Here is an 11,854-nt window from a genome sequence, read left to right on the forward strand (position 1 = left end):
GCGTATGTGGTTGAAGTGGTCCACCGTAGCACCACATCTTATCGATAAGTCCTGCAACACCAACCCCAACCGCGAGTTTTGTTTGGTGTCCACGGGTGCAACCCACCCTCTGAGTCCCCTTTAGCTCGCTTCTCCATCAACACTTCCCATGCCCTCCCAGAAGATTGTCTCCGCCCTTGCGGAGATTGAGTCATCCGCGAACCCCCAAAACAAGCTGCAACTCTACAATGATCTCCTCTCCTCAACGGTGTCAACATCACCCGAACCACAGCTCGCCGACGACCTCACTTACTACCTTGATTCTGTCCTAAGTGAAGACATTAGCATCGTCACTGCGCGCCCTATACTCGACTCGTTTATCGCGATCCTTCGAAATCTATCTGCAGAAACCCAGATCAAAGTCGGCCAACACGCCGTGAGCCTTCTCCAATCCCGATCCACATCCGTCGAGGAGCAGGATGCCCAGATTCGCGAGATTCTAGCAGATGCCTACGAAGCAGAGGAAGAGTATACGGCGGCAGCACGCGCGCTTCAGGGAATCCACATCGACAGCTCGCAGCGCTTAGTTTCTGACTTTGCAAAAGTACGACTTTGGATCCGGATTGTGCGGTTATACCTGGAAGACGAAGACACCACTAGCGCCGAGACGTTCCTTAACCGTATCAAGAACTTACCCAGCAAAATCGAGGATCACGAGTTGAAGCTGCACTTCAAGCTCTCACAGGCTCGAATCCAAGATGCCCGGAGGCGCTTCTTAGATGCTAGTCAGGAATACTTCGGCGTTAGCCTTGCGCCTGGCGTGGATGAGAGTGATCGACTACAGGCTCTGGCAGCAGCGATTCGATGTGCCGTGCTTGCACCTGCCGGCCCCCAGCGTTCGAGGACTCTAGCTACATTGTACAAGGACGACCGAGCCACCTCCGTGGAGGAGTTCGGTATCCTGGAGAAAATGTTTCTCGATCGGCTTCTGACTCCGGAAGAAGTAGCTGCGTTCTCTCAGCGTCTGGCCCCGCACCAGCTGGCCCAAACTGCTGATGGAACAACGGTGCTGAATAAAGCCGTTGTCGAGCACAACCTCGTTGCTGCTAGCAAACTCTACGAGAACATCAAGACAGACGCGCTGGGCGCGATTCTTGGTCTGGAAGCTAGTGGGGACTTCTCGGCGGGTGAGAAAGCCGAGGCATACGCCGCTCGGATGGTTGAGCAAGGCCGCCTAAACGGAACTATTGACCAGATCGATGGCATCATCTATTTCGAGTCAAGTACGACGGCTACGGGGCGCCATATTCGGCAGTGGGATTCGGGTGTACAGGGGCTTTCCGAAGGAGTGGAGAGAGTTGCGACCAGTATTGCAGAGGGATTTCCGGTATGTTCACGCTTTTGTACTCGCTTTGGTACTCTCAACTTGCTGTGATTTGACTTGTACCATGCTAACGCTTGCCGTTTCCTTCGTCTAGGATTTCGCTACCGCACAGACTGCGCATTAAATAGCCGCGGCATGCAGATTAGCGAAATTTGTTGATGATTAAAAGAAGATGACCATTCTCCCGCAATGAAGCGCAAAAATCAATATTAGACTTATTCTCTGCATCTAAATCTCTGCATCTAAAGAGCGCTAGACACTCTTAGTTGACATAACATCTCGTAACAGGCGAGGGAAAGTGCGGGTAGAGGTATGATTGTCAAACCCCTTCACAGGCGGTTAAAGCAGTCCATTGCGGTGAAGCCTAGACTTGACAGGAAGACCGTGTATATCTGCCTTCAGGCTAAATCAAGCGTGTGAAGTATCTCGGCTCAGGTGGGACTGGGGCACCCAGTCCTTTGATAGATCAACTCAAGACGTCGGGTGTGGGAAGTCCTTCCTGACGCGGGACGTATTGCCCATGTGGAGTGAACCGCAATTGGTGACGCCGGTGGATCATTGAACGCGCGGCAGAGGCCGGCGGATTACAAGACCCCTTGGTAGTCGGTCAAATGCCTCAAGCTGATGTGCAGAATGAATGAAGGAGGATGGAGGCCGGGTTCAAGTATGCGGATGTAGCGACTCCCCGCTTTGCTCAACATCGATGTCCGTGCGGACCTGGATATCCAGGGGCCCTCGACCTGGAGCACTTGTTGTATAGGTTGTAGTGCCCGTCGCCGATCTGGTTGTTGATGGCGAGAGAGACGACTTATCCTCGAGCTTGAAGAACTCCAAGGCGGGGGACTTCGCGCTCGAAAGCCCGTATTGAGAGCTCGTGATGTTGGTGTTGATATAGTATGGTGCTGTCGCCTTTCGGCTTCCGGACAGCTTCAGCCTCGGGAACAGGCCACGGATAATGGGGAGGCACGAACAAATAAGCCCGATGGTGGGCTCGATATGCGTCCAGAGCGTCGCCTGATAGACCGTGTATGTGATATCCGCTGGGTCGATCCAGAAGAGGACGACGATGCGGTATATAGAGGCGAAGCAGACGAAGCCGCCGAGGGCGAAGACGCCGTTGAGAGCGAGCTTGTCCTGCCAAGCGCGCTGGAGGTTCCAGATCATAGGGACTGGGAGTGCGAGGATGACGAAATCCATGATGACGTTAAAGACTTGGTTGACAATTATGAACTTGTTGCTGTCGAAGCAGGTGCCCGGAACACTGTTGTCCCAGTACGAGTTTAATGGGCGGCATTGTAGGGCACAAGCAAGGAAGATGGCTGCGCCCCAGGCGGCTATTAATGTGTTGATGGCGAAGGAGGCCCATTGGAAGGGCTTGACTGTGAAGACGCGACCGTAGAAGCAGACGATGGAGATTTTGATGGCCGGGCTGAGGATGAAGTAGGTGAATTGGTTTGCGAGGAAGATCTGGCGGAGTATGGGTTAGTAGGTGTTCACTGACTTGGGTTGGGGGTTCATCATGCCTTGAAGAAATTCTTCATCTGCTCGTCGTTTACCTGTGTCTGGTGGGCTCCGTTTCCTCCAATAAGCACCCCTGTCGAGAGTTAGTATCATTCCTAAGAGCGGTAGTACTCTAGCAGCTTACATAGGATGAGTTCAATCAACATTGCGAGTAGGAGGATTACAGACGCAAAGCAAAGATAATCGTCTACACCAAGACTGACTCTCCTCCTGAACCGAGCAAAGACCCGGAGAAAGACAGCAGTGATGGACAGCCCGACAAGCACCGTCACGGCTGCTATCATCTCGCCGCCTCTTCTGGTAAGAGCCATCTTGGGGTACGTTGAAAAGGGTAGGGACAATGAGAAGTTATGAAAGAGTGGACTTGTGAGGGATCAGGATCGGGCGGATGGTATCCGAAAGAGTGTGGGTGGTCTGCTCTTGGTGATTGACCTGTAATGAGGGAATCGAATATTATGAGCAATTGGATGAGGGAGACGCCGGCCCAAGGCTCAAATGAATGTGTCTCGAGGAAGACAAGATTCCTGGAAAAAGAACAGGAGAAAACGGAGAGGGCTGAAACTGGGCCATATATACTCACTGTCGCCTCCAGCACGATGAAATTTGTGATAGAGTCAGTACTCTGGTAGATCTCATTCTATCGTTCGAACACTCCGTGCGTGTGGACATACAGAATGCATTCAGTGATCGGCCCTGGGGGATTGGACGATGAATTCGGCGCAGACGAACTGTCTCAGCGTTGCCCATTTGCTTCTTTCAGAGAGGATGTATGACACTGGTGCTGGGAGGCGCTTGTTATTGGGTGCTTTGGTGCAGATTCACTGGAGCATTGTCATTAACCAGTGGATCTGAGAGCTGGCAATGTTGTTAAGCAGGGATCGACCATGCTATCAAGATCAATAGCACCGGCTCAGAGAGGGGCGCCCGGGAATATGCACGATGGTGCTGGGCATCCCTCTGCATTTCCTCCGAACGAGCAAAGACTAAACGTTTATCTGCTCGTCCGTGGTGGATACTGAGGTTCTCTGGAGGAATGTGTTGATATCGCTGGGTTGGAACTCAGAGGTTACAGATCCATGGATCAAGCCCCCATGGTTGACATCTGAGGGATTTCCAAATCCACGCGCGAGGTCGTCAGGGGTCTAGACGTATGGAAAGGGGCCTTCCGTTTGACGCAGCAAAGTCTGTGTTGGCTGTGCTTCTTTGTCGTCGAGAGTGCCTCGCATGAAGATGGGCTACTGCCCATTGGCTTGTCGTTTGCTCTATGATCGTCAGTTGAAGACTCAATAATGGCCTATGTCCTGTCTTACCTCTCATGTGGTTGGAACGCGTGTCATTACTGCTGTGTCAGTCGTGGTAGGAGGCAGGTGGGTATTCTGGAGATCTTCGCCGGTCAAGGTTTTCTCCTCCTCCACAAGTCCCAACCGTTCAACTACAACACTGCCTCTTTCATTGATTGAACACACTAGTCCCTCGTCATTCCGATATCCATTGACGTGGACCTTCGGCTGAGGTCATGATCGTAGTTCTCTCGTCTGGAGGTTTCAAGAAAAGCACAATTGACGTTGACCTGTGGAGTCTTGATCGTTACACCTGATACTGGAAGAGTTGGGAAGCATGATTGACTTCCAAGGTTGACTCTTGCACTTACTCTCTTGGGCCCAGTGGATCGCTAACAACGGGTCGGCTATTGCTTTACTACTAGGTCTATCTGCGTAAACTCCGGAGGACTGCTCGGAACATTCGGGTTGATGTTATGGGTTGAAGTTACCTCACCAAGCCCTCGGACGACTTCGGCAACACTGCAACCACTGCCTGGATATCGATACATGATATCGTTATCTCCCTTTCCTGCGCACTTTGTGTGGTACCGGTACAAGTGCGTCTCTTCATGCCTTCAAGGTTGCAATTGCCCCAGGGCTCCACAAAACTATTGCTGCCACCATCTTAACACATACGTCCGTGAATGGTTGTCCCCACGTGCCTGCGTCGGTTTTTCGCCTATGGGTAATAATTACAGAATTAGAATGGCTCCGGAGGCGATATCCGGGAAAGCTCATGCGTCTGCCCCAGAGGCGTGACATGACCAACCTTACTGGAATCGTATACCCCTCATTTGGGTTATTAGCTTCCCCTCAGGGCAAAGTTGAACGACCTTGCGAACTACACAAACGGCACACCGTTACACCAGCGGCGCTGAAGTGTTCTGCAGATGTAAATAATCTCAGTTCGGATTGATATTCCCTTCAGCATGGCAGCACCCGGCCCTCCTTCGATAATTCCCTTGGTCATCAACGGCAAAGAAGAAGTCAGACCCTCAACATTCGATGTGATCAGTCCTTACACAAACACGACCTGTTGGTCTGCTTCATCAGCATCCCCACAGGATGCTATTCGTGCTGTTGAGGCAGCCGAAGCGGCGTTCCCAGCTTGGTCGCAGACTAAGCCTGCCCTCCGACGAGATATCCTGTTCAAGGCCGCCGACATCCTAGAAAGTCGGCTGGAGAAAAACGCCGAGTTCATGAGAACTGAAATGGGAGCAGACATTGGCGCATCGCAGTTCTTCGTAGTTCCGCTTGCTATCCGCATGTTGAGAGACGTTGCGAGCCGCATTACCTCGATCTGCGGGAGCGTGCCTGTCGTCGAGGAGGAAGGACAAAGCGCTATTGTTTTTAAAGAGCCTATGGGAGTTATTCTTGGGATTGTGCCATGGTATGTTTTTACCTCTATGTAGAAGAATAGGGGGTATAGAGGGTTGACAGATTAGGAACGCGCCATATGTCTTTGGTGTGCGATCAGCAGCCTGTGCTCTTGCTGCAGGAAATACCACTATTCTCAAATCCTCTGAACTCACGCCGTGTTGCTACTGGGCGCTGACCCGGGCCTTCCACGATGCAGGCCTGCCAGACGGGTGTCTCAATCTCGTTTCGTGCCGCCCTCAGGACGCAGCAGAGGTCGTCAACGCTATGATTGAACACGCTGGAGTAAAGAAGGTCAATTTCACGGGCAGCACGGCGGTGGGCAGGAAGATTGCCCGTACCTGCGGGCAGTACCTCAAGCCGTGTCTTATGGAACTGGGAGGGAAGAATAGCTCCATCGTGTGCTCAGACGCAAATATTGAAACCGCAGTCAAAGCCGTATTGGCAGGAGCTTATCTGAATGTATGGCACCATTGGAAACTTGTACCTTGTCTCAGGGTATCGGAACTGACATCCTGAAGTCGGGTCAAATTTGCATGGCCACAGATCGCATCCTTGTTCACTCATCTATCGCACCGGCTTACATTGACGCCCTCAAAAGCGCCCTGCAAACGATGTCGGACCCATCATCTTCACCGCCGACCCTTGTGAACGTAGCGTCCAAGGTGCGAGTGCAACGCCTGATCGAAGAAGCTCTGGCGTCTGGAGCCCATGTCATCAGCGGAAACGCCATAGCAGGCCCTAACCCGGAAACGCAATCCGATTCCGGAGTCCGTATGACACCCGTCCTCCTGGGTGGAGTCAAGGAGGGCATGGCCGTATGGCAAGAGGAGGCGTTCGCTTCCCTGGCAGCTTGCATGGCAGTTGACAGCGACGAAGAAGCGATCCGGATTGCGAATAGTAGCGGATATGGACTCTCCGCGGCGGTGTTCACCGAAGACCTGCGCAAAGGCCTGGCCATGGCCAAGAAAATCCAGTCTGGGTAGGTCAATACTCTTCTGATCCATTTCTATATTTTCGCCGCTTGATTACTTACACGACTGTCTGCAGTGCTGTTCATATCAATAGCATGACCATCCACGATGAACCCGTCTTGCCGCATGGAGGCGTCAAGAACAGTGGCTGGGGTCGATTCAATGCTTCTCAGGGTCTAGAGGAATTCCTTGTGACCAAAAGTGTGACTTGGATGGATTAAATGATAATACGGTGAGCAATATATGTGGATGACTGGGAGAGTTTGGTTATAATTTCGCATGGTTGATGGTACAACTCGATATCTAATACTACTCCCTCTTGAAGAACTCAGAATTCTCTCATGATATTGCCTGCCGTTACTAACCTGAAGGTTACTTACTTGGCATTCCAGATTTACCAGAATCTTCATCAGACACCGGGTTGTACTGTTATCGTCGATAATAGTCACGAAACCCCACTGTCAAAACCATCATTCCCGGACCTTTTCTGGAGGTACAACTCCGGCGCGCTTCTCGGAGATGGGGAGAGGCTCCTCGGTCGATGGACCACTTCCAAACAGACGCCCGCCGTTTTCATTTGTTGGGACAGCTGCAAGCCGGGGGCCTATCAGCAATGACGGAGTATATCGATCCGATGAATGGAAAGACTTAAGGGTGAGTCAATGATGACACACCAATATGGCGGAGTTGGGTTGACCCATGGCGATCCTCGGATGTATGGACGAGTGTATTTGGGGCTCCGGTGGTCGTAGTATTGTGTATGCCGATATCGTAAATGGCAAGCCTCGAGCGTGATAGGTCAATTGTCAAATAGGAAGCTTGCATAAGGCTTGGAAATATCTGTGCAGTTCCGAAGCACGGTGAGTTCTCAGGACAATATGTCGGAGGCGTCTCCTCGGAGTCGTTTCCGTCCTGGGAAAAAGATGGCCCGAAGCGATGAGCTCAACAGGTAACGACACATCGGCCTCAGACCTTTCGATGTTCTGGACCGTACAATCAGCCCATTGAATGAATTCCGGCCGAGCTCAAGCTGTCCCATACACTCGCGGTGTTGTGCCGATCCTAGCTCGGTGAAACTCCTGATCTGAAAACAGAGTTCGGGAAAAAGAACCCCGAGGCGTCCAAGACGCCTGACAGGCCGCCAGTGTCGGGATGGTCTCCGACACTCGTGCTCACCGGGACCTCAAGCTCGCTTCCTTCGCAATCGTGGAATTTCCTTCGGCCGGTTGCATAATCGGTAATTGAACTTCCGGTAATGGGAGACCAAATCAAGTGGCGTTTGAGGATAGCTTACGTCATGCTCAAAGTAGCCGACGCAACACGTGATCAAACGCCGACTGGGTGTAATTCCGGAGAACTGCAGAAGAAAACAGCTGAGAGACTTTCGAGGCCTCAAAACACGCGCATCATGAAGTGCTTGGGACCTGAAACGACATTGTGCGGCATCGTGTTTCTTGCTTTGAAACTCTGCCCACTGAGAGCATGAGACTCGGGCCGAGGCATTACCGGATTGGTGCTGGGGCTACTGACAGGGACAACAAACGAAGGCAAGTGAGCAAGCGGCAGATTCAATGCCTTTATGAATTTTACTACCAAGTGCCTCGTTCCAGGCCGCTCGGTACTTGTCGCCTGAACCCGTCGACGCCGCTCTGAACTCTGAGGAAGCTGGGGTGGAAAGTTCGCGAGATGAGGCGTCGCCTCATCCACCCATGGGTTCGGACTTGAGTCTTCGCAGATCTGCTCCAGTGACACGGACCGAAATAATTAGTGACCCTGAAAACGCTCTGACTGAAGAAAGGGGACAGAGGAGGTAACCAGGGATGCGCTGGGGGGGGTCGACGCCGCAGTGGTGTTGCTGCTGGCATGTGAAAGTTGGCGATGTCATCAACGGCACCGGATGACCAACTGTAAAAGGGGATTCGTCCAACGGGCAGCGCGCATGTGAAGTTCGATCTGAAGATCGAGAGAGTGGATCAGGCATGGAGAGGAAGGGCAAGATGGCGACGGGCCTGGTGAAGGGAGGTGGACAAACCAGCACTCGGCAAAAGCATTTTACTAAGGGCCAGTCCACTTCTCCCCATCCGGATACCCCATACTGAGGGACGTCCTCCGCGAAATCTTGGGGAACCCGAGAAGAAACACCCTTGGAACGGATATTTATGTAATAGTGAGAGGCGAGCGTATATTAAATAATACAGAGAAAAAGGCACCTTTTTGAGTAAGGAATCTCTGCTCGGTCGGACACTCGACGCTGTCCCGGAAGAGAACGTCTGTGAGCCTCGGCCGAAACAGCGACCTTTCCTCCCCCATCGGCTTCTGAACGATTTCCTGCCCTTAAGTTCTTCTCCTGCTTCCCTCCGCCCTTCTTCCTCCCTCACACTCCCACCTGTCTCTCCCTCTCTTCCAACAATATCTTTCCTGTCTTCACATTCGTCACCATGGCCCCTCGTGTAATTGTCGTCGGTGGTGGATGTGAGTGTCTCCCTCTCTTCCCCAGGTAGTATCCCCCGCATTTGCTAATCACTTGCTCGTCTCTCAGTGTCCGGTCTCAGTGCCGCCCACACAGTCTACCTGAACGGTGGAAACGTCCTCGTTCTTGACAAGCAAGGTACGTCGTTATAGTCGCCTCCCTTTCTGAACTCGTCTACACGCGAGTTTCCCCGGCTTTTGAGCGAGAACCGCGCCCGCTGCGATCAGCCGAGGCTAACCTTTTTGGCTTCAGCTTTCTTCGGTGGCAACTCCACAAAGGCCACCTCCGGTATCAACGGTGCCCTCACCCGCACACAAGTCGATCTCGGCATTCAAGACAGCGTCAGGCAGTTCTACGATGACACTTTGAAATCTGCCAGAGACAAGGCTCGTCCCGACCTCATCAAAGTCCTCACATACAAGTCCGCTGCTGCTGTTGAATGGCTGCAGGACGTCTTCAACCTCGACCTCACCCTCGTTTCTCGTCTCGGGTAAGTTTGGCGCTCTGACGTCTGTAGAGTGTTCAAGTTGTGCTGACCCCCGAAGTGGCCACTCGCAGCCCCGAACCCACCGTGGTCACGATGCCAAGTTCCCCGGTATGGCCATCACATACGCCCTCATGCAGCGCCTAGAGGAGCTCTCCGAAGCCGAGCCCGACCGCGTTCAGATCGTCAAGAAGGCTCGCGTTACCAATGTCAACAAGGTTGGCAACACTGCTACCGGTGTCACATATGAGGTGGACGGCCAGACAAGGACCGCCGATGGTGTCGTGGTTCTTGCCACTGGTGGTTATGCTGCTGATTTCGGTGACACTTCTCTGCTCAAGAAGCACCGTCCCGACACATTCGGTCTATCCAGCACCAACGGCACCCACGCCACTGGTGACGGTCAGAAGATGCTGATGGCTATCGGTGCCAACGGCATTGATATGGACAAGGTTCAGGTCCACCCCACTGGTCTTGTTGACCCCAAGGACCCCACCGCCAAGTTCAAGTTTCTTGCTGCCGAGGCTCTTCGTGGTGAGGGTGGTCTTCTACTCAACTCTGACGGCGAGCGATTCTCCGATGAACTCGGCCACCGTGACTATGTCTCCGGCCAGATGTGGAAGGAGAAGGAGAAGGGTAAATGGCCCATCCGCCTAGTCCTCAACAGCAAGGCCTCCAACGTTCTCGACTTCCACACTCGCCACTATTCCGGCCGTGGTCTGATGAAGAAGATGACCGGACGCGAACTCGCCAAGGAGATCGGCTGTGGAGAGGCTGCTCTTAAGAAGACCTTCGATGACTACAATGCCATTGCCGAGGGCAAGAAGAAGGACCCTTGGAACAAGCGTTTCTTCCACAACCTTCCCTTCAGCATCGATGACACTTTCCATGTTGCCCTCATGGAGCCCGTGCTGCACTTCACCATGGGTGGTATTGAGATCAACGATCGCGCCGAGGTCCTCAACGCCGAACAGAAGCCTTTCGAGGGCCTGTATGCTTGCGGTGAACTTGCAGGCGGTGTCCACGGTGCTAACCGCCTTGGTGGATCTTCCCTACTTGGATGTGTCGTTTACGGTCGCGTTGCTGGTGACAGTGCTAGCCAGTACCTTTTCAAGAAGCTCGTCGCTGGCGGCGCCTCCCCGGCTCAGCAGCGTCTGGGCCAGATCTCTCTGCACATTGACCCCGCCACTCCCGGAAAGGTTTCCGTGGAGTGGAACGGCGCTGGCGCCAGCGGTGCCCAGGCTTCGACTGGTACTATAACCCCCGCTGCCTCCACCGAGGCCACCCTTACTGATGCTGCACCTGCTGAGACGTCGAAGCCCGCAACTAAGCCCGCCAAGTTCACCATCCCTGAGACTGAGTATTCGATGGAAGAAGTGGCTAAGCACAACAAGAAGGATGACTTGTGGATCGTTGTCAAGGGTATCATCCTCGATGTGACCAACTGGCTGGATGAGCACCCTGGTGGCGCCAACGCCCTGTTCAACTTCATGGGGCGAGATGCCACGGAAGGTAAGCCCAAGTCTTACAAACAATATTGAGGCGTATTGATGCTAATCGCTTTATAGAATTCGAGATGCTCCACGACGACGAAGTCATTCCCAAATATGCTCCTCACATCGTTATCGGCCGGGTGAAGGGGCAAACTCCCACCCTTGAATATTAAGCATGAATAGATTGGGCATATGATGAAAAGAGAAAAACCGTACAATTGCCTCTTGGTTACATACCCTTTCCTTGCTCGGTTACTTTTTTGATCCCTGTCATGATACTAGTTTTCTATTCTTGTCTGTAAGATACAATCAACATTTTCAATTTTGGAGATTATATTTCACTCTGCTCCCTCGCTTTGTAACATTAGACCCCCTCGACCATTGCATTGGCCCGTCGCTACCTTAAAGCCTTCAGTGTCCTTCTTCCCTGGTATCCCCTAACTCGTTTCCCTGTGGCATATCCCGGGCCCCGGACCACAAATCAAGTCACTTTACTCTTTCCGACCCACTGTATACTCGGAAAAGCTTGCTGTCATTCCCCCGATATCGAACGCTGCAATTGCTTGGAGCTTTCCCGACGCCTCCGACTTAGATTAAGCTGAAAACGCCTCTCTACACCGTCACCGGAATGTACAGCTAGATGTTAAGTCAAGTACTTCCTCCGTATTTTCAGGACGCATAAGAGTGAGGAAATGTTCGTCTGGGAGACGGGCCGAGGTATAAACTTCTGAGATCCTGCACGGCCTCTGAATCGAGCTCTATGCGGAAGTTGGACCATCTCCATTGTGGTTACGTTAGTAGCAGAGAATAGAGGATGGAGTAAATCTGGGTAATTGCAGAAGTGTATGAT

General features: G+C 52.6%; 4 protein-coding genes across 4 annotated transcripts; 3 read left to right on the forward strand and 1 right to left on the reverse strand.

Moving 5' to 3' along the window:
* Positions 1-148: 148 nt before the first annotated feature.
* On the forward strand, positions 149-1,487 carry BJX67DRAFT_378627 (PCI domain-containing protein; the record flags this gene model as incomplete). The annotated part of the gene is made up of 2 exons (XM_071032378.1): positions 149-1,366; positions 1,458-1,487. The coding sequence occupies 2 exons, from the start codon at positions 149-151 to the stop codon at positions 1,485-1,487; spliced, it is 1,248 nt and encodes a 415-aa protein (XP_070889060.1).
* A 536-nt stretch (positions 1,488-2,023) lies between these two features.
* Positions 2,024-3,195, reverse strand: BJX67DRAFT_378628 (uncharacterized protein; the record flags this gene model as incomplete). Its single annotated transcript, XM_071032379.1, has 3 exons — positions 2,024-2,830; positions 2,920-2,957; positions 3,009-3,195. 3 exons carry the CDS (start codon positions 3,193-3,195, stop codon positions 2,024-2,026), a joined length of 1,032 nt encoding a protein of 343 aa, XP_070889061.1.
* Positions 3,196-5,052: 1,857 nt separating this feature from the next.
* BJX67DRAFT_305500 (aldehyde dehydrogenase) lies at positions 5,053-6,992 on the forward strand. The gene is made up of 4 exons (XM_071027057.1): positions 5,053-5,596; positions 5,652-6,045; positions 6,105-6,565; positions 6,634-6,992. Exons 1-4 carry the CDS (start codon positions 5,136-5,138, stop codon positions 6,776-6,778), a joined length of 1,461 nt encoding a protein of 486 aa, XP_070889062.1. The 5' UTR covers positions 5,053-5,135; the 3' UTR covers positions 6,779-6,992.
* A 2,003-nt stretch (positions 6,993-8,995) lies between these two features.
* On the forward strand, positions 8,996-11,177 carry osm1 (putative fumarate reductase Osm1; the record flags this gene model as incomplete). The annotated part of the gene is made up of 5 exons (XM_071030920.1): positions 8,996-9,029; positions 9,097-9,165; positions 9,280-9,517; positions 9,573-11,023; positions 11,080-11,177. The coding sequence occupies 5 exons, from the start codon at positions 8,996-8,998 to the stop codon at positions 11,175-11,177; spliced, it is 1,890 nt and encodes a 629-aa protein (XP_070889063.1).
* Between the last annotated feature and the right edge of the window lie 677 nt (positions 11,178-11,854).

This window comes from Aspergillus lucknowensis, assembly GCF_044049455.1.
Source record: "Aspergillus lucknowensis strain CBS 449.75 chromosome Unknown BJX67scaffold_7, whole genome shotgun sequence".
Classification (NCBI taxonomy): Eukaryota; Fungi; Ascomycota; class Eurotiomycetes; order Eurotiales; family Aspergillaceae; genus Aspergillus; species Aspergillus lucknowensis.

What these genes read in the sequence shown, in the direction of transcription:
- BJX67DRAFT_305500 (XM_071027057.1), top strand. Translation starts at nt 5,136, where the DNA reads ATGGCAGCACCCGGCCCTCCTTCGATAATTCCCTTGGTCATCAACGGC. An exon ending in ATTCTTGGGATTGTGCCATG is followed by an intron (nt 5,597 to 5,651) that starts GTATGTTTTTAC and finishes TTGACAGATTAG; the next exon opens with GAACGCGCCATATGTCTTTG. An exon ending in GCCAAGAAAATCCAGTCTGG is followed by an intron (nt 6,566 to 6,633) that starts GTAGGTCAATAC and finishes GACTGTCTGCAG; the next exon opens with TGCTGTTCATATCAATAGCA.